The following is a 22,354-nucleotide window of genomic DNA, read 5'->3' on the forward strand; positions in this document are numbered from 1 at the left end:
AGGTCTGAATCAGAGGTTCAAATGTTGGCCACTTGTACAAGTCACTTCACTTGTGCCTCAGTTTCCCCATGTTATGAGTGATATTAATATTACCCGGAATAATATTTAATAAATGTAACAACCAGATATCAACCAATCAGAACCATAGGAGCAGGGTCCCTAGACACTTCTCTGCTGGGCCAGGCTTTAACTATTTATTTGCTGAATTGTGGGGAGGGTCCCAGGCAGTAGAAGTCTTTGGAGTGTGGTAGGAAGCAGGGGAAACAGCAAATAACCTATGGAAGTTCTCAATCCTTTAATAAACAGTATAATCCTGAAGATACCCATTCAAAAAATAATTGCTGTCATTACTATGGTATAATTTATTATTTCAACATTTACCTCGCCACCCCCCCCACAAAAAACCAATGCCTAAATCCAATTACTAAATACTTTCTCATGTGTTTTCTCATTGGATAACTCACACTTAATATGTAAATGACTGATTATTTAGACTTCCTGACTGGAAGAAGCCAGTCAAGTTTCTATTTTTTTTATTTTTGAGACAGGGTCTCACTCTGTTGCCGAGGATGGAGTGCCGTGGTGCGATCATGGCTCACTGTAGCCTTGACCTCCTGGGCTCAAGCAATCTTCCCACCTCAGCCTGCTGGGTAGCTGGGACTGAAGGTGTGCACCACCATACCTGGCTGACTTTTTAAATTGTTTGTAGAGATGGGGTCTTCCTATGATTCCCAGGCTGGTCTTGAATTCCTGGGCTCAAGTAATACTCCCATCTTGGCCTCCCAAAGTGCTGAGTTTAGAGACATGAGCCACCATGGCCGGCCAGGTTCCTGTTTTTGTTCCTTTGCTAGAACAGGAATTTGAGAATCTCTGACAGCCCAGCCTGGATGGGAAACCTCCTCTGGGCTCTGCTGGCCTCTGTCCTGTCCTGCCTGCATCCTGGTACTAATCACACTGATGGTAATTGTCTCACTATTTATCCGTGTCCTCCAACAGATTTGAACTCCAGGAACCAGAAACCACATCTATTTTGGTCACCACCATATCCTCAGTGCTAGGAGAGTGCCTGGCACTTAGTAGGTGCTCAGTGATTCTTTTGGTTAAATGGATGGATGAATGAGTTAGGAATGAGTGCAGCACAGGAGAAGTTCTGCGGCTTGTTAAGACCACAGCATTCGGACAAGCTGAAGGACCGCACTCTCATTGTGTCTCACTCTCTTCTGCTTCCTTTTAACAATGATAGTGACCTTTGACTTCCACATTGTCCCAGCCGGAGCTGGTGACCTCAGTAGGATTTCTCCTGGGCCATCCAACAGGTACTCACATTCCTCTTGTTTTCTGGAATAAATAAGCCCCCAATAACAGCAACAAGCCACAAATGACAATGACAGCAGCCACCACTCACTGAGGGTCAATCGTGTGTCAGGCACCATGCCAAGGCCTTTCATGTGCCACCTCAAGCATCCTCTCTCCAGTCCTCCCCATTTTGTACAGGGAGATAGAGTCACTCGCCAGGGTAGCAGCCCTAGCGAGCGGTGGAGCTTGGATTCAAACCCTGTCGCTCCCTGACTGTAATGCTGAATAATAATAACAATAGGGCTATCATCTTTTCCCTATTGGACATGTACCCTAAGGCCAGCCACTTTACAGATATTATCTCATTGGATTCTCACACACACCCAAAAAACCCTGAGAGCTTGGTATAGAATAGGACCCTCCTTTTAGAGAACACAGGGAGTGGTCAAGGCATTTTATGGGGCAGCCCTAGGCCCGGCTGATGCCAAAAGCTTGGTTTTTAAGGGCTCCACGGTCCAGTCTTTACTGCTTCCTGCAGCAGGACTATTCAGCCAAGATGAGCTGAAGAGGAAGGCCCCAGCCCCCTAAAGGAGCCAGCCTGCCACAAAGTCTGGAGTCAGGGGAATCTCTTCCCTTCCTGCTTGACTTTCTGTACCACGCAATGACTCCTAGCAGCCCCCATCCCCTCCCTCTGGCTCTCTATCACAATGGACCTATCCAGGGCTCCTTTCCTCAGAGCTTCTCTGGGTGGCTGAAGCCCAGCTGGGTGTTTCTTTCCTCCTGACACTCCAGGGCTCCGACCTCCGGCAAAATTGCTGCTTTCCATGCTGGCCTTTTCCTGTGCTCTCACTCCTCCTCATGGGCACTCTTGGTCCCTCTCTTTGCCTGTGCTTGAGCGAGGCTTCCTATCTGGGTTTCTCTCCTTTTCTTCACATCTTTCTTGAAGGCCCAGCCCAATTTCCATCTCCTCTTAGATGCCCCCTTGACCATTTAATGTGTTTTCATCAAGATGTTTAGGGACCTATCATGTGCCAGGTACTTTCCAAGATGCTGGGGATTCAGCGGTGAACGAGGCAGATACAGAGTGTGCCCTCATGAGGCTTGCCAGGAAATAGCCAGGATGACTTCAGATGCCGTTAAGGACCAGGGACCAAAGGAAGTCAAAAGGCCACTGTCGTTGTTAAAAGGAGAATGGGGTTGCAAATGACTTGGGGTGTGTATGTGTCTGGTGAGTGGGTGGGTGTATTAGTTTCCAGTGGCTGCTGTAACAAATGGTCACAAATTGAATGGCTTTAAACAATACACATTTATTCTCTCATAGTTCTAGAGGCCAGAGGTTTGAATCAAGGTGTCATAGGGCCATGCTCTCTCTGAAGGCTCTAGGAGGAAACCCTTCTTTGTCTCTCCCAGCTTCCAGTGGCTCCTGGAGACCCTTGGCCTTCTGTGGCCTGTGGCTGTGTCACTCCCATCTCTGCCTCTGCCTTCATGTGACCTTCTTCCAGAGTGCATGTGCGTTGATTCCTCTTCTCATGGGGGCAGCCATCATTGGCCTGGACCCCTTTAGGTCTAGTATGACCTCATCTGAACTTGATTACATCTGCAAAGACACTATTTCCAAATAAGTTCCAATTCACAGGATCTAGACTTAGGACTTGAATATATTTTTTTGGTAGGGTGGGGAGGGATGATTCAATCCACAAGAGTCGGATTCCTCATTCAGGCTGGATGGCCCTCCCTCTCTAAGGTGATTATCTTTTTTCGGTTGACCCCTGAATGGTGAGGAATCTGCCTGTAAGATGTCTGGAGGAAGAGCATTCCAGGCAGAATGAGCGATACACGCAAAGGCCCCGAAGAGAGGCATGTGCTTGCGACGCTCAGTGAACAGCAAGGAGCCCAGTGGGGCTGGACCAGAAGGGCAGGAGGAGCATGATGGAGACAAGATTGCAGGACAGGATCACATAGGATCTTTTTTTTTTTTTTTGAGATGGAGTCTTGCTCTGTTGCCCAGGCTGGAGTGCAGTAGCGCAATCTCAGCTCACTGTAAGCTCCGCCTCCTGAGTTTATGCCATTCTCCTGCCTCAGCCTCCCAAATACCTGGGACTACAGGTGCCCACCACTGTGCCCGGCTAATTTTTTGTATTTTTAGTAGAGACAGGATTTCACTGTGTTAGCCAGGATGGTCTCGATCTCCTGACGTCATGATCTGCCTGCCTTGGCCTCCCGAAGTGCTGGGATTACAGATGTGAGCCACTGCGCCCAGCCCACATAGGATCTTGTAAGGAGTCTGAAGTTCATTCCTGGGGTAATCAGGAGCCCCTGGGGGAATGTTCAGCAGCAGTGGTGTGTGGTCTAATGAATCTTTTCAAATGGTTGTACTGTCCATTAAGGGGAGACCAGCCTCTAGCCAGGTAAGAGTGAATGCTAGGCAGGCAGACAGGAGGCTGCTGCAGTGGCCCAGGTAGGAGATGAAGATGGCTGGGGCCAGTGTGGGGCAGGAGAGGTACTCAGAAGCAGTGCCTCCCAGTCCATAGAGCTTTCTCCTTTAGGGTTCTCAAACTGTGTTCCCTCGAGCCCCAGGGTTCCACAGGGATGGTCCCTGGCTTTGGTACCTAGGGGTAGATGCCATCAATCCTGTGAATATTCAAACCACTTCAGACGTGCTTTCTTTTCAGCCCCGCCTGGATTCCCCTCCTCAGCTCTTCCTCCACCCTCCACTATCACCGGCAGTCATGAGACTTTTCAGGGTTTCATCTTGATCCAAAAATGTCCCTCGGCAAATCCACCCTTAGCTAATCACCCAGGAATAGCATGACTCAGTAATGAGTATCAGACTCGTGTGAGACAAAACCATTTTCATGGTGCACGTGTGACTTCTCAAGTCACATCACAACCTGCTGTACGCCCTCATTTCCTTAACTGAAAAGTGGGCTATTAGTAATTCTTACACATGGGGGTACTTTAAGGTTGAAAGGAAATCGTGTCTGTGAAGCTCTCAGCAAAGACGAACTGGTCAGTTCCTGTTAGCTTCCATTTTTACTATTGTTTTAAATTCAATTTATTTCTTTCCTCTAGCTCAATAACTTTCAGGAGTTCCTGATAGGGACAAATCCACTTTCTACCAAGCCTCTGGGGTCTTTTCTGTAGGGTCCTGATGACCCACTTCAATCACTGAGCCAGTGAGTCCAGAGATGCTTGTGGAGAGTCTAACAGACGCAGAGCTCCTGGCGAGGTGGTGGGAAGAAAAATCCAACGTCTATGAGACATGCCCGTTTGCACTTGAAAGTCAGATAGAGATGTTTTTGTGAAGTTGGGGGAGACATACTCATAGGAAGTCATTTACAAGCTAAGTGGCTATGAGCTTAGGTGAGGTCTAGTGATTGTGTTGATGGAGAAGCGAAAGAGGGAGCGAACAGCCGATGTCCTGTGCTTTTTTGGAAGCGGTGGGGCTGTGTGCTCCGGGGTTTGTTTGTGCGGATGGGAGCTGATGATGGGTACCTCTGAGTCAGCCAGCTTGTCCTCATCACTCCCTGACTTCAAAGATTAGAAAATCGGCACAGATGTTTGAGTCTGCAAAGAATATGGCAGGGAAGAGAATGGAGAGAGAAATGATCTTGGGGCATACAGGGGAAGACAGCCTGGGTGACCGAGGGGGAACAGTGGGTCGAGGGTGACAGGTACATTGAGTGAGAAATGATTGTGGGGATGGGCAGATATTAACCAACACTCGATCTCCTAACTAACCAGCCCTACCCACCCTGCCCCTTGAGGTTCTACCTTAGTAGAAGATGGAGCCTCCCTGTCAGAGGGATGGCGGCATATCCTGTTCAGTTAAGATCAAGGATCGTCGTTTAAGGGGGAGGCAGGTTTACTGAGCCTGCCCTCCTTTTTTTTTTTTTTTTTTGAGATGGAGTCTCGCTCTGTCGCCCAGGCTGGAGTCCAGTGGCATGATCTCGGATCATGCCATTCTCCTGCCTCAGCCTCCCGAGTAGCTGGGACTACAGGCACCTGCCACCATGCCCGGCTAATTTTTTGTATTTTTAGTAGAGACGGGATTTCACCATTTAAGCCAGGATGGTCTCGATCTCCTGACCTCGTGATCCACCTGCCTTGGCCTCCCAAAGTGTTGGGATTACAGGCGTGAGCCACCGCACCCGGCATGCCTGCCCTCCTTCTAAACATTGTTACCCAAGACAGAGGAGAATGTGCTAGAAAGCAAGGAACAAAGAGGAGAAACAAAACCAGGGCAAAGTGGTTGTGCAGGGACCAGGTGGAAGGAATCAAGAACCTGCAGCCTGGGTGCTCAAGCTCACAGGCTCCTGGCAGGTGGCACAAATGAATGAGGCAGCCAGGTGGGGGCTGGGGCAAACTGAGGGGGACGTCCCCGGGGAAAAGCCTCTACTCACCTCCAGCCAATTGGTCCATACGGGAATGCAGGCCTGGAGTGGTCGGATCTGCCTGCCTTTTTTTTAGAAGTTGGAAATTTGGATTTTTATGTGAAATCTCCCAATTTAAAAATGTTAGTTCGACATAGACACAGGGAGGGGAACAACACGCACTGGGGCCTTGCTGGGAAGGTGCGGGAGGGAGAGCATCAGGATAAATAGCGAATGCATGTGGGGCTTAGTACCTAGGTGATGGGTTGATGGGTGCAGCAAACCACCATGACACATGTTTACCTATGTAACAAACCTGCACGTCCTGCACATGTATCCCAGAACTTAATATAAAATTTAAAAAAATGTTAGTTCAGATTAAAAAGAAATTAATTACTGGGCAGGCCAAACATAATCTGCCTGCAGGATGGACTTGGCGGAGCTCCTGCAGACCTGTGACTTCTCCTGCTGTCAGATGGGGCATCTTCCTACAGTCTACATGTTGATTTGGGTGCTGGCTTGTGGTAGAACCCTGCTGTCTTACGAGGTACTGATGCCCATCAGTGCCTGCCCAGTGGGAGGGTGGCATATTCAACTAAAGGCCTTTTGCTGCAATCCCCTCTTGGAAAATAGTTTTCTCACAACAGAGAAGTCCTCTTCAGGCTTTAAAAGACTCTGTAGGAGATGGTAGATTGGAGTGCAAGTCAGGTTTGAAAATGTCTTGTTTTCTCAATCTATAAGGAGCTCATCCCTAAAAATGGCTTTGCAAGAGCATAAGGAAGCCAATGAGGCATTTGGGGGAGCAAAAGGCAAGAAATTCAGTAATCAGGATGAACTATATATATACACACACACACACACAAACACACATACGTATATGAAATGTATATATATTTGAGACAGGTACTTGCTCTGTCACCTGGGCTGGAGTGCAGTGGCACGAACATGGCTCACTGCAGCATTGATCTCCTGGGCTCAAGCTATCCTCCTGTTTCAGCTTCATAAAGATGGGGTGTCACTATGTTGCCCAGGCTGGTCTTGAACTCCTGGGCTCAAGTGATCCTCCCACCTTGGCCTCCCAAAATGCTGGGATTACAGGCGTGAGCCCAGGATGAACCATATTTTAATATAATTTTTTTTTTTTTGAGGTGGAGCCTTGCTCTGTCGCCCAGGCTGGAGTGCAGTGGCGTGATCTCAGCTCACTGCAAGCTCCGCCTCCCAGGTTCATGCCATTCTCCTGTCTCAGCCTCCTGAGTAGGTGGGACTACAGGGGCCCGCCACCATGCCCGGCTAATTTTTTGTATTTTTAGTAGAGACAGGGTTATCACCATGTTAGCCAGGATGGTCTTGATCTGCTGACCTCATGATCTGCCCACCTTGGCCTCCCAAAGTGCTGGGATTACAGGCGTGAGCCACCATGCCCGACCTAATATAATATTTTTAAAACAAAATTAATGCCAAAACTCCGTGATAAACTTTTTTTAAAAAAGGCCAGATGTGGTAGCTTGAGCCCAGGAGTTGGAGACCAACCTAGGCAACATAGTGAGACCTTGTCTCTCCAAAAAAAAAAAAAAAAAAATAGCAGGGCATGGTGGCAGGAGCCTGTAGCCCCAGCTGCTAGGAGGCTGAAGTGAGCGGATCATCTGAGCTGGGGAAGTTGAAGCTGCAGTGAGCCATACTGCACTCCATCCTGGGTGACTGAGTGGGAGCCTGTCTCAAAAAAATAAATAAATAAAAATGTTAAATAAAGACAACATCACTTTGGCCTTAGGGTGCAGCGTGGCTCACATGGACTGTTACTGACCCTGTCTTTATTAAAATTATAATAGCTTGTTCAGCAAGGATTTTTTTTTTTTTGCATTCATTTTGATGTTTTAAAACATGGTGTGAAGATATAATTTATCTAATTACTTAGTTTTTGGTGCCCTCTTTCATTTTACCTCTCTTGTCTCACCCTAATGCCAGCCTTGCTGGAGTCAAATGCATCTGTGTATAAGTTATATATTAACACTAGAGCGATCATGAGTCCCAGGGAATGCTTCCGTTGAAGGGAGATTGTTTCTGGAGTCTGGTAAAGAATGGTCCCACTTTTTGAATCCGACTTAAAACGTTTCAATGCCTGCCTTTTATAAGCAGTGTTTTATTATAATGGGAGGTTGTTAGGACATGGAGTTCATGATGAACATTTGTGACCTATGTGTTATACAGATGGTCCTTGACTTATGATGTTTGACTTAGGTTTTCTTTACGATGGTGTGAAAGCAATATGAGTTCAGTAGAAACTGTACTTTGGGTACCCATAAACCATTCTGTTTTTCTCTTTCGGTATAGTATTCAACAAATTACAGGAGATATTCAACACCTCATTATAAAGTAGTCTTTGTGTTGGGTGATTTTGCCCAAAATCAGTTGTGTAGGTGACTGTAAATGTTCTGAGCATATTTAAGGTAGGCTAGACTAAGCTATGGTGTTCAGTAGGTTAAGCATATTAAATGCATTTTCTTTGTATTTATTATTATTATTATTGTTATTATTTTTTGAGATGGAGTTTCGCTCTTGTCACCCAGGCTGGAGTACAATGGCACGATCTCGGCTCACTGCAACCTCCACCTCCCAGGTTCAAGCGATTCTCCTCCCTCAGCCTCCCGAGTAGCTGGAATTACAGGTGCCCGCCACCATGCCTGGCTAATTTTTGTATTTTTAGTAGAGACTGGTTTCACCACATTGGCCAGGCTGGTCTCGAACTCCTGATCCACCCACCTTGGCCTCCCAAAGTGCTGGGATTACAGGCATGCATGAGCCACTGTGCTTGGCCTATTATTATTATTTTTTAGACATGGGGTCTTACTCTGTTGGAATGCAGTGGTGTGACCATGGCTCACCGCAGCTTCAAGCTCCTGGGCTCAAATGGGAGCCCGGCTAATGTATTTTTATTTTTCATAGAGACGGGATCTTCCTATGTTGCCTAGGCTGGTCTCAAACTCCTGGCCTCAGGCCATCCTCCTGCCTCAGCCTCCCAAAGTGCTGGGATTATAGACATAAGCCACCATGCCCTGCCTAAATGCATTTTCAACCCAACGATATTTTCAGTTTATCGTGGATATATCAGGATATCATCCACCATAAGTTGAGGAGCATCTGTACACTATCAGAGCCGGCTGCATAATTTTCAGGGCGTTGTGCAAAATGAAAATGCATCGCCTCTTGTTCAAAAAGTGTTCAGAATTTAAAAAATGTCAACAGCAGAGCATTCAACCAAGTGCAGGCTCCTTCTAAGCACAGGCTGTTCCAGGTGCGGAGTGCTGTGTGACTCTGCATGTCACATCCCATGAAGCGAGCCCCAGATGCTACTCAGATAAGCTTGGTTTTCCTTGTTAAACAATCCTTGAATTTTAGAGCTGAAATGCTAACTCAGGTATTATCTAATTCATCTCCACCCATTTTACAGATGGAGAAACTGAGGCACTGAAGGTATCTTGCTTAAAGGTCACAGAGTTAGAGGAAGAACTCAGTTTGGATCCTGGGCCTCCCAGCTCTGGGTTGTTCTTTAATGTATCACAAGATCACTCCAGGCTTGGTCAAACATTTATGTCTTCATGCCATTGACCTTCAGCAGGAAAGTAAGCCTGGAAGGGGTGGAAGGGGTTCAAATGTACCAGTCTTGTTATAAAGAACTCAAATGAGCTGGGTGTGGTGGCACATACCTATAATCCCAGCTATTCGGGAGGCTGAGGCAGGAGAATCGCTTGAACCTGGGAGGCAGAAGTTGCAGTGAGCTGAGATTGCACCGTTGCACTCCAGCCTGGGCAACAAGAGCGAAACACCATCTCAAACAAACAAACAAACAAACAACCCAAAAAACCTCAAGAACCTATTTACATATTTTCTGTAACAGAACATTGTGTTTTATAATAGTCTTTTTTCTTTCTGTCTCTCCTTGTTTTGGAGACGAGGTCTTGCTGTGTTGCCTAGGCTGAAGTGCTGTGGTTTTCACAGGTGCAGTTGTCACGCATTGCAGTCTCAAACTCATGGGCTTGAGCGATCCTTCCATCTCAGTCTCCAGGTAGCTGGAACTACAGGTGTGCACAACCGTACCAGGCTCTTTCTCTTTTTAAGCAACATGTGCAGGTAGAATTTCCCTGAAGCCATTGAGTCAGATGACACGTTATTTCTCTACAAATAACTACAGGTATTGGAACCAGGCTAGAGGCTGGGCTGCCAAGGCTACAAAACACTGCTAAATTTCAGGACATCCCTGTTGAGTCCCATTAAGCTGAGCAAAGAAGGGACTTTGGGTTCTCCTAGTGGTGCAGTTTTATTCACTGATTGATCTCTCAGGTAGAAGCTCTGTTGGGCGCCATTCTTCCATTCATTCCTTCAGCTGCTTTTTAGTGAGAACCTACCATGTACTGAGTACCAGTCTAGGATCTGGGGATACAGCTGGGGTTGCCAGATAAAAATACAGGATGTCCACTTAAATTTGAATTTCAGGTAAATAATGAAAAACTTCTTAGTTTATGTCTGTCCCACATACTATTTTGGACATACTTCTACTAAGAAAAGCATTCATTGTCTAAAATTCAAATTTAACTGAGTATCCTGTATTTGTATTTGCTAAACTTGGCAACCCTAGATATCCCAGGGAAGAAAACAGACAAATATCCCTGCCCTTGTAGGGACTGCATTCAAGTGAAAGGAACAGGCAATAAAAGAAATATACATATGAATAAAATACACCATAGCTGAAAGGGCAATGAGGAACATGAAGCAGGGTGAGGAGACAGAGAATGCCGGGGGATGCGATTTTTATTAGGACAGGCAGGGAAGGTCTCTAAGAGGTGACTTTTGAGCTGTGAAATGAACAAAGTAAGGTAGTGGCCAGGCAATATCTGAGGGAACAGTAAGTACAAAGGCCCTGGGGTGGGGTCTTATGGGCATTATCAAGGAACAGGCGGACAATCAGGTGGCAGAGGGAGTAAGAGAAGGGGAGAATGGCAGGAGATGATACCCAAGGAGAGCCAGGTGGGATGTAGCTTACGTAGGACCTTGCAGACCAAGGGCTTTGTATTTAATTTTAATTTAATGGGAAGCCACTGGAGGGTTTATCAGATGTATATTTTTTTAAAGGCTCCCTCTGGCTGCTCCACATAGGGGCAAAAGTGGAAGTGGCAAGTCCAGGGAGGAGGCTTCTGCAGTTGTTCAAGTAAGAAATAATGAAGGCCTGGATTCTTGGGAGGTGGGAGGAAGAACAGTGAAGTTAGTGAGAAATGGGTGGCTTTGGGTTACATTTGGTGTAACTGTCTGCATTTGCTGAGGGTTTGCACGTGGGCATGAGAAAAAGCGAGGACTCAAGAACCACTCTTTGGTTTTGATTGGAGAACTGGATTACAGGCAGAGCAATACTTGAGTTGAGGCACAGTGAGGCAGGGACAGCTGGAGACGTAGGGTTTGGTTTCAGACACATTCACACCGAGGTACCTGTTAGATGCCCCAGTGGAGATGTTGGGTCGGCATTGGCTATACAAGCCTGGATTTCTGCGGAGAGGCCCAGGTTGTAGATAAAAATGAGCTTTCTACCAGAAGGTGGAAAGGAAGGCAGAGCTGTAGGTGGTGGGTAACTCCAGGGACATCTTGAAGCAGCCTGGGGACACAGAGCCACCTTGGGTGGTAGGAGGAGCTTCTTGAAGGCGTTTCGGGAGTCAGTGCTTCTTGACTGTTTCTATCCAGGTGGACCCAAATTATGCTCCATTTTAAGGAAGCCTAGAAGAGGAAGAGAGGTAACTCACAGATGGACCAAAGGATGAGAGTCTATGAGTCTTGTGATTCCTTCCACACTTTCTATGGCTACCACTTATCTCTGTAGTCCACGCCCCCATTATCTCTTGCCTGGATGGCTATAAGAACCACCTAGTTGGTCCTCCTGCTTCAACCCTTGCCCTTGCAATTTCTCATCCTCAGAGAACCCAGAGCCATCATCTAAAAACTCATCTATGATTCTGTCATGTGCTGCCTAACACTCTCCAGTTGTTCCCAATTGCTTTCGGGTCCCAAACTCTCAACATGGTCTCCTGGGCCCCACTTACCTCCCAGCCTGATCTTACACCATCTTCTCATCCTTCCCTGAGCACCTGCCACTCCTGTCTTCTTTCGGGTCGTCCCTCATTTCATACTTTCCTCCTGCCTCAGAGCCTTTACACATACTCCCTCATCGCTCTGTTAGTACCTCCCCTCATCATTCCCTAACTAACTTCTACCAACCTTCCAGTCCCAGCTTAAACATCACCTCCCTAGGGCAGCCTTATCTGAATTCCCTGTCTACATCAGGTTTCCTTGACATAAGCTCTGTAACACATTCTCCTTGCCTTTCATGGCACATATCTCAGTCTGTAATTAGACTGTGGGTTAAGTGCATGTTGAAGGGAGATGAGTTCCTGGGCCTGGGTCAAATAGTACCAATGTGTGCTAGAAGTTTCAAAGTCTCAGTGGCTTCACTAGCTTTCTGTTGCACTTTGGTTGGAGAGGCTGGGGAAAAACTCAAAGGCCAGGGTGTCCAAAGGAGGCCAGACACAGGAGAGAAAGTTGACAGCGATGCCCTGTGAAGGCCACCATCCCACCTCCATCCCTCCACCTCCCAGAGTCACTCTTAATGCATAAAGGTCATGCATTCTGCTCCTGGACCTTGTTCCTAAAAGCACAGGTTATTTATTTTTGAATTGAAAATATGCCTTCCCCCCCAGCCCAAATTCCTACCCTTCAAGGTAACCTTTAGGGAAGAAGACCCTTTTACTCCCCACTGTCCAGCAGAAACTCTTTTATGGGTTGGCACCTAGTCTGAACCACTTCCTTTTAAAGAACTCTGACTACAACAGTCCAGACTCCAAATCCTAGAAGCTTTGAAAATATATCCACTGTTTAGAGGGACAATGAAGGCAGTTAGACTGTCCTGAACTGTCCTGCCTCAGGCTGAAATTTTTGTAGCACTTGATCAGTTGCAAAGTGATCTTCCCTTTAATATCTCATTTTATCATTGGGTATCTGAAGAAGAAGTGGAATTGGGGTAAGAATTTAGGTTCTTTCCCTAGCAATTGGGTGGCCAGGGTAAGCCTCAGGGTGGAGGACCCTTAAAGAAAACTCTAAGGATTTTAAGGAGAGTCCCATACTCCATTTATCCACACATCCGTTGCACATAAAGCTGTGAATGAGGTGGTCATAGCCCCTGCCATAGTGGATCTCAGGCTAGTGGAGATAAAATTCTCTGATTGGCCCAGTCTGGGTCATTCATCCACTTCTTTGCTTGGGGAAGGTGGGGCAGCTGGGTTGATAGCTCTACCAAGATTATGTTTAGAGTAGTTTCCCCAAGGAACACACTGGGGTGCTGTTATGAGAAGAAGAGAGGAATTATTCTGGGTAGGCACAATCAACAAATGTCCACTAGATTTAGTGGCACTTAATAATTATGAGATGGAGGGATGAGAAAGGATGTGGGGAAGCATTCCTGTTTTTCTCCTTTTCTAAAGCACAGGGGAAGCCTGGTTTTCTTGTTTATTGGCCAAAATTTCATCATCTGGACCTTGGGTCCCTGTCATAAGGACCCAGAAGAATCCATCTCTTTCTAGATACCTGTCTATAAGTATCCTAGCTGGGGTCATCACTCTTCCCTCCTCCACCTAAATGCATCAGCCACCCCCAAGATGCTTGTTGGATACACATGGCATAGAAGTGCTTATAGTTAGGAAACAAAGGCTGGAATTTCTTTATGCTCTGACAACCAGGAGGTACTGCCCAAGACTCTGAAATGAGTCCTGAGCCAGCCCCCCAGGCCCCTGCAATAGAGTTTGAGTCTAAACCAAAGTGGTTCTCATCTCTGGCCACACATTGGAAGCATCTGGTGAGCTTTTACAAAATACTGATGCCTGAGTCTCAGCCCCAAACATTCTGATCAAATCGATGTCTGGTGGTGCTCAGGTATTTGAATACAAATTTTAACAGCTCTCCAGGTGATTCTAATGTGTAGAACCACTGGGTTAAGAACCACTGGTCTGAGTGCAATTTTGAAAACCCTGTTCATAACTGTGCTACTTTGCTTTCAGGGCAGAAGCATGATGAAGGGAGAGGCTGTGGCTTGTTGATGGTTGCATCCCCAACATCTTGTGGCAGTGCCAGGCAGGTGCTCAATAAATATTTGTGGAATGATGGATGGCTTGGCACAAATCCCCTTAATGGAGCTGAGATGGCTCCCCTGAGGACTGCATGTCCTCAATTCCTCCTGGCACATGGGGAAGGATTCGAATCACTTGAGGTCAAGCTGTGGTTCTCACGAGGATCTTAAGACCGCTCCCATCTAATCTTCTCATCCTCAACACTGGCTGCACCTTAGATTCATCTGAAGTTTAAAAAAAATTTTTTCAGGCCGGGCGCGGTGGCTCACGCCTGTAATCCCGGCACTTTGGGAGGCCGAGGTGGGTGGATCATGAGGTCAGGAGATCGAGACCTTCCTGGCTAACACAGTGAAACCCCGTCTCTACTAAAAATACAAAAAATTAGCCAGGCGTGGTGGCGGGCGCCTGTAGTCCCAGCTACTCGGGAGGCTGAGGCAGGAGAATGGCGAGAACCCAGAAGGCGGAGCTTGCAGTGAGCCGAGATCGTGCCACAGCACTCCAGCCTGGGCGACAGAGTGAGACTCCGTCTCAAAAAAAAAAAAAAAAAAAAAAGCAAAAAAAAATTTAGGCATTCTGCTTCAGTGGATTTGGATTGCAGTCCGGCATGAGAGTTTAAAAAGGTGTCCCAGGTGATTCTAATACGTGGGAAGGGTTGAAGACCATTGTTTTGATCTTTTCTACCTCTGTGAGTCTGTTTCCAACTTCAGCCAAGCTGGCGGAGCCCCCTGGCAGAGTTTTATTGGAGGGTGTTCCTTAGTTACTGGGTCCTTATGCAGTGTTTGCCAAATGTACCTGTTCATTAATGCTCACGTTGGGTGCTTAATTAAAAATACACATTCACGAGTCTGTATTCAGACTTATGGAATCAGAAGCTCCAGGGAGGGGCCTGGGAATCATGCTTTAAACAAGCAGCCAGGCGTGTTTGTCACTTGCCAACCGCCCCATCAGAACTGTACTTACTCCTCGTTCTCCCTCCAGCACACCCAGCCCCTTCGAGCTCTGGCTGTGTGTTTCGGTTCTCACTGCCAGAACACACTTCCTCAAGATCGCCTCATCAATCAGGTTTCTTCAAATGTCACCTCCCCAGAGAGGTCCTCCTTGACCACCCAAGGTACTAAAGCCTCCCCAACCTTTAACCCATACCCTGGTGAGTTCTCTCCTGGCCCCATAAGGAGATGCTTTTTGTCCCGTTTCTCTCCTTCAGGCTTATCCCACTACCAGAGCCTGAGCTTCCGAGGGCAACAGTGTCTGGCTCCTGCTGGGTGCCCAGCACCCAGCACGTTGTAGGTGGCCAGGAGGCATAGCTGTAACGGGGGGCGACTAGTGCTGTCAGCCTGATTCCTTCCTAGGCGCTGGGGAGTTGAGTTCAGGGCCATGCAGGTGTCTGAAGTACTGTGAAAATCATGCCGCCCCCGTGGGCACACGGAGACGCCTGGAGACACGGGTCTGCAATAGAAGGGGGTGGACACCCCCTTCAACCCCATGGAGAAGAAAAGCAGGAAAAAGTGTGGGGCCAGTGGGTCCCTTAGGGCAAAAGTCCTAGTGGCGGCAGCTTTCTTGTCTAGATCCTGGTTCGCGCAGGGCGCGTCGCACTCATCCGTGGAGGGTGGGAGACAGCGGCCGCCCCAGCGCCCAGCAGTGGCCCGGGACAGTGTGGTCAGGTCCGCAGGCAGCCTCCTTCCTCCCGGCACCGGCCAGCCCAGGCCGCGCGCCCCTCCCCTCCGGTCCCCGGGTGGCGGCCCCGCCTCCGCCGGCCTGGCCGCCCTGTCCCCGCCTCCACGCCCCCCCCTCCCCGGGCTGCAACAGGTGCCTCCGGAGCAGGAAGCTCGCGCCGCCGTCGCAGCCGCCGCTCAGCTTCCCCGGGCGCGTCCAGGACCCGCTGCGCCAGGCGCGCCGTCCCCGGACCCGGCGTGCGTCCCCACGAGGAAAGGGACCCCGCCGCTCGAGCCGCCTCCGCCAGCCCCGCTGCGAGGGGTCCCAGAGCCAGCCGCGCCCGCCCTCGCCCCCGGCCCCGCAGCCCTCCCGCCCCGCGCGCCATGAACGCCCCCGAGCAGCAGCCCCAACCCGACGGCGGGGACGCCCCAGGCCACGAGCCTGGGGGCAGCCCCCAAGACGAGCTTGACTTCTCCATCCTCTTCGACTATGAGTATTTGAATCCGAACGAAGGTCGGTGGAGGCTCCCCCTGGCCTGGCCCCTGAGCCCGCCAGGGGCTCAGGCCTGGGGACTTGGCACAGGAGTCCTCTTGGCTCCAGCTGTCCCCCTTCCTAAGGGGCCTGGGGGGAGGGTGCCCCTACACAGGTGCCAGGGAGGGGAGGCGTCAGTGGCCACTGCCACCCTTAGGGGGTGGTCGGCTCCCTCTTGCCCCTTGGGGGCACCAATTTCTGGTTGCTCGTGACTGCTCCCTGAGGGTCACTCTCAGCAAAACAAAAGGTGGCAGGCAGGTCCCAAGGCTGGGGGGCGGGTGCTGTCTGCTGGCCTCTTGCCTGGGACTGGGCTGTCAAAGGGCAAGGGACATGATTTCTGTGCTTTTGGAGGAAGGAGGTGAGGAAGCAAAGAATGGAGTTAGCAGGGAGGGGTTGCAAAAAAAAAAAAGTGGGGGGGTTGCAGTTGAACCCAGTTATCAAGTGTAGGAGGCCACTCCTTCCCTCCAGGCACTGAAGTGAGGCCATGCAGCTCCCATCACCTCCTGTGAGCAGTGGTTGATGGGGACTTTGTGCTGAAACTGAGGAAGAAGTTGTCTGTCTGATGCTGGAGAGGGTTAAAACCTTTGGTATTATAAGGCCGGCCCATTTCCTCCCTGGGTTCTGCTGCTGAACCCATCACTTATCACCCACGAAAGGATTGGTCTGAGCTATATTAAGTGATCTTCTACGCTTAGTCCTAATGGATGTGGTGGGATGGGGTGGGGTGAGGGGCAGCTGCAGCACGGATTCAGAAGGACACAGGCTCTTTCTGCCTGAACTTTGTCACTCTGTGCCTCCAACTGCCCTCAGTTGCTGGGGGCTGGGGACTTCCCCCGGGCTGGGCCCAGTGCTCATCTGTCACTTCACGTGTTTAACAGGAGCATTCGTTAGAGGGAGGAGGAGGAGGAGGAGGGGGAAGAGGCCACACGCCCAGCCTCACTGTGCATTTCTGGTTAGCAGGTTGTCTTGGAAAAAACAAAAAACCCAACCAGGCTTCCTGATTTTGACAGCCCAGCCCAGCCCAGCCAATGCTTGTTGAAGGCTCAGAGGCAGGCCTGTTGGTAGCTTCCAGACGCACTCTGGGCTTGCCTACGTCTAGTGCATAGGAAGGGCTTTTGCTTACTGGCTCGTGGAGGAAGCCTGTCAAGGAGGCTTGGTGGCCTGATGTTTCCCACAAGCACTGTGTTAGGCAGATAATGAAGTTTTAGCTTCCATCGGTGTCCTCTCTGGCCACCTTAGGTGAGGGGTTTGCTTTAGCTTTGGGTATCCTCTTCACTTGGATACCCAGAGATGGTCATTAGTAATAATTTTGTGTCTTGGCTGGAGATGGAAATAATTAGCCAACAGAGGAGACCAGTCTTCTAGACTTGCAATCTGGAGGACATCTTTTGCTTTGAAAAGATACAATTAAGAATCTGCAAACGATCCGCACTAACATCCGTGGTCTTTCTGTTCATTAAGATTAAAGTCATGTTTTTCAGGGAACGAATACTCACACCCCTCCCAGATTCGTAATCAGCTTTTATTTTCCTTGTCGGGTGGGGTGGGGGGATTTCCGGGGAAATAGTTTCCAAGCCAAATCTGAAGGGAGGTACTTTTTATAGTTTTTCTTGGCAAGTGGTGCTTGGTGGCCACCAGATGGGTATCTAAATGACCACAATGAAAGCCCTGGAATCTGTTTAAAAAAAAAAACAAAAAAAAAACTTTAGTTTTTGGAACAGTTTCAGATTTACAGAAAAGTTGCAAAGATAGCACAGAGAGTTCCATATACCCAATACCCTGTTTCCCCGTGTTAATGTTTTACATTAGTGTGGTGCATTTATTGTAATCAACGAACTAATATGGGCACATTATTAACTGAGGTTTATGCCTTATTCAGATTGGGAATGTTTTTTGTGACCTTCACTGTTTTGAGGTGTGTTGGTTGTATTGTAGACTGTCCCTTCATTAGACTAGGGCTCTAGGTTTTCGGGAGGAAGCCCACAAAGATAAAGCCCCCTTCTCATCACATCGTATCAAGGGTATGTGCTATCCAGCCAGGTGTGGTGGCTCATGCCTGTAATCCCAACACTTTGGGAGGCTGAGGCGGGCAGATCACCTGAGGTCAGGAGTTCAAGACCAGCCTGGCCAACATGGTGAAACCCCAGCTCTACTAAAAATACACAAATTAGCCAGGCATGGTGGAAGGCGCCTGTAATTCCAGCTACTCGGGAGGATGATGCAGGAGAATTGCTTGAACCCAGGAGGCGGAGGTTGCAGTGAGGCAGGTGGCACCATTGCACTCCAGCCTGGGCGACAAGAGTGAGACTCTGTCTCAAAAAACAACAACAAAAAAAGTATACTATCCATGTCATTTATCATTAGTGCTAACCTTGATTACCCAGTAGAGGTAGCTTTTGTCAGTTTCTTCAAACTCTTTGGAAGGTGTTACTACATGAAACCCACACTTAGGGAGTACAGAGTAATACTCCGGAATCTGGAAAGCACTTTACTCTTTGCTCAGAAGTAGGCAGCACAGAAGAGTTAGCACCCAGTAAGAGAAGGGATGCTGTGGCCGGGAGTGGTGGCTCATGCCTGCAATCCCAACACTTTGGGAAGTCAAGGTGGGAAGATCACTTGAGTCCAGGGCTTCAAGACCAGCTGGGGCAACATAGCAAGACCTCATCTCTAATAAAAATAAAAAATGAAACAATTAGCCTAGCCTAGTTGCGCACGCCTGTAGACCCAGCTTCCCAGCTACTCGGGAGGCTCAGGTAGGAGAATCTCTTAACCCCAGGAGTTCGAGGCTGCCCTGAGCCGTGATCATGCCACTGCACTGCAGCCCATGGGACAGAGCGAAACCCTGTCTCAAACCAACAAACCAGACAAAAAAAGAGAAGGGACATGGTGAGCTTTGAGAGGCTAATGTGAACTGCCCCAGATGTGCATCTGGCTCTGGGTCACCCAGATGTTAATAGCAGTCACCTCTCTTTGCTTCTGTATGGTGGGACTCCTCAGGGGTGAACACTAGCCTTAATCTTTTTATTAGGTTTTGTCCCAGATGGCAACATATTGGTGACGCATGTAAAGTTCTACACTTAACTCTGGGCACGAGCTTGGCAAAAACCAAGAAAGGAAAGGTACTGCTAATGGGACAGGCATTGTTGTTAGAATTGGCGAAGGTAAATTAGGGAATTTGGGGGAGGTCGGATGCTCATTTTATGGAGTTTAGCATGTAGCAGATGTTCATTAGCCCATGTGATTCCACTCCAACCCTAGAAGACAGGCACTATTATCACCCCTGTTTTATGGAGAAGGATGCTAAGGCACAAAGAGGTAAAGTAATTTTCCCAAAATGGGCAGCGTTGCTCCGTATCATGTGTTCTGAACTATTGTGTGAGGGTCCTCATTCTCTCATTTGGCGAGAGACGCATGCGAACCAGTTAGCAAGGTGTCTGGGGCCATGGCAGGGCTGGAACTGAAAACCTTGTTTACAAACGAGGTGATCTTGTGCAAGTCATCTAGCCTCTCTGGACCTCTGTCTGCTTATCTGTAAAATGGCTGAAATAATACCACTTGCCTCATAGGACGGTTACCTGCCTTGAATAGGTTAACCCATTTAAATCAACACAGCATGTGATCTGTTACTAGTGGTTTAGTAAACCCTTGCTTTTGTTAATGGAGGTGTTCAATTAATATGAGCCATTGTTTACTTACTCATTCAGCTACTGAGCACCCTCTGCGTTAGATCCTAGGGTCACAATGGGGAATGAGACCCAGATCCTGCCCTCTCTGAACTACTGCCTCTAATTGTGCCTCTGTTGTTTTCTCTTGTCTAATTGCATTAACTAATACCTCCAGTAGGGTGTTACGTGATAATGAAGACAGTGGGCATCCTTGCCTTGGGGGATGACTCTAGTGTTGGCTTTAGAATTGAGGTGTATGAATTATGTAAAGGAAGTATTAGTTCTTTCTTTTTTCCCCAAGAGTTTTTATTACAAATGGGAGTCGAATTATATCAAAGTCTTTTTTAGCATCTATGGAAAAATATGATCTTATTCTTTGTAGACCTATAAATATGTTGGCATACATTATTAGATTTCTTTATATGAAAACATCCTTGGTATGGACTCCACTTGGTGTATTATTTTCTTAAGGTGGTGGTGGCATCAGATAATGTTTAAGAATTTTTCAGTATTCGTGAGTGATATTCATATTGTCCTATTTTGTGTGCTATCAGGTTCAGGTTTCTTTCCTTTTCTAAGCTCAGGAATAATTTCTGTCTCCCTGGGACTCCCTGGTCTCTAAAGCTGTGATAGAATTCCTCTGTGAAGCCGCCTGGACCTGGTGCTTCTTTGTGGAGTTGTTTCTTGGTAGCTTTATACTGTGGGAACTGATCTCTTTACACTTTCTATTTCTACTGGAGTCAATTTTTGTAAACGATCTTTCTGGGTAATTATCCATTTTATCTGTCTAGGTTTCAAATGTATTCACTAGAGATGTGCAAAGAAGACTCTTAATTTTCTTTCTAGTGGAGGAGACATCCAAGTACACAGTGACAGAAAGACCCGGGGGGCAGGGATGTGGGAGTCCTGATGGGGCCACTGATCCCACCCTGGAGGGGGAAGATGTGCTGGCTGTCAGCAGACAGTTCAGAAGCTGAATTCCCTTATGCGTGATTCTTACTTCTCCCAACTTGTAATACACTGAGAGAGACAGGTGGATACTGGGAATCCCTGGTCACCTCCAGAGATGCCGGATCTCCAGTTACTGTGTTGGGGACAGATATGTTGGGGAGTGCTCACATCTGCTTTGCCTCAACAGTCTGGTGCAGCCCTCCTTTAATTTCTGCTAAGCTAAAGCATTTAATGCCAACTTTGGCCTTTCAGAAAGGAAAACTGGTTCCTTCTGACCACTGCTTATTGTTTTATAGAGTCTATTCCTGTGATCCTTACACTTTTGAGGTCACAGCCCTTTAAAAAGCTGATGAAATCTGCAGATTCTATAGACACACGCACGATGCGTGTGCATGCTCCACATGGGCAGCCCTTTCGCCTGGGCACTGCCCCCTCATCACATACCCCCTGCACCCCCCATCCACACATGCCCACCTCCCCTCTCCACTCCCTCTCATATCCCCCCATGTGCTTTTGATGTCATTTCTCAGCACTCACAGACCCTTCTGTGTCCCATTCCCTAATTTTACTGGCACTTCAGTGTAGGAACACCTGCTCTCAACCCATTCACAGGGCACAATTAAAACCCCATTCTTTCAGCAAACACACTGAATGCTGGTTTTGTGCCAGGCCCTGTACGGACATAGGGACAAATTAGATATGGTGTCTGGCCTCCCCTGGCCCCCAGGCCAATATGGGTCACGGTCTGGTAAACAAATAGGGACAAATGAGGTGCTGTGATACAGTGTCTGTGTGCGTGTGCGTGTGTGTGTGTGTGTGTTTGGTGCTTGCTAAAAATAGTGTTCTACACTAAGCAAGCAGGTTCACTAAACACATGTGACATTCAGGGACATTGCCTTCTGTGTTAAGGACAGGCCTTAATAAGCCTGCTTTGGACAAATAACGTCTCCAGGTGCAGCTGGAAAGGTAAAATGAGGGCTAGAACTGAGCATCGGCCTTGCAGGGAGGCAGAGGAAATGAGGTTGAAGTTGCCTCACTCGTTCTTCCCTGTGAAACACATGGCATCTGGGCTTCTAAATTCAAGCCCCTGTGTTCTTTTGGTGGCATAGATTTTGATCAGGAGTAGAGGCTCCTAAAACTTTAAAGCAGTGTTATTCAGGTTGGTTCTCAAGGCTCTCCAGCCATATCAGGTGGCAGGTTAAATACATTTGAACAACGTAGAATGGGTGGCAAGGGGCTCTCAGTCCTGGCTGCATTAGAAGTTCTCAGGCTGTGTCCTGGACCAGTGAGATCAGGCTCTTGGGGGTAAGGTCACTTTGCTGAGAGTTTGCATTGGTAAATGGCAGGGCAGGCCTTGAACTTGGGCACTGAGAATTCTAGGTCCCTGCTGTCAGCACTATCTCACAGCCTGAATGTGGCCCTGGAGGGCAGCAGGACTCCGTATGGAATTGCTGTCTCTAACTTTGTCTGATGTGTTTCATGTACGGTGGGATGTGTGCATGTTCACCTCTTGCAGTTGATATTTATATAATTATAAATTGTATCTTGCTACTGTCCTAATGGGATTATACTCATTGGAAAACTCCTGGCTAAGGTAGAAATGAGAAACGACAGGGAGCTCTGCTATTTTTCTGTTTCTTTCTCCATCCCGGTGGATGGTCCTGCCTGCCTCCTGGGCATTTGGATCTAAAGCCCTGCACTCGAATCTTTAATGCTTTTTCCCTCT

At 48.1% G+C, this 22,354-nt stretch overlaps 1 protein-coding gene across 2 annotated transcripts in view; it reads left to right on the top strand.

The window, feature by feature from the left end:
• The first annotated feature begins 15,864 nt into the window (after positions 1-15,864).
• Positions 15,865-22,354, top strand: part of NFATC2 (nuclear factor of activated T cells 2) — a 157,152-nt gene continuing 150,662 nt past the window's right edge. For both annotated transcript variants that reach the window (XM_032142459.2, XM_032142460.2), the window contains exon 1: positions 15,865-15,994. In XM_032142459.2, coding sequence (XP_031998350.1) covers positions 15,865-15,994 — 130 coding nt within the window. The remainder of the gene's footprint in view (positions 15,995-22,354) is intronic.

Source organism: Hylobates moloch, unplaced genomic scaffold (assembly GCF_009828535.3).
Source record: "Hylobates moloch isolate HMO894 unplaced genomic scaffold, HMol_V3 SCAFFOLD_21, whole genome shotgun sequence".
NCBI lineage: Eukaryota > Metazoa > Chordata > Mammalia > Primates > Hylobatidae > Hylobates > Hylobates moloch.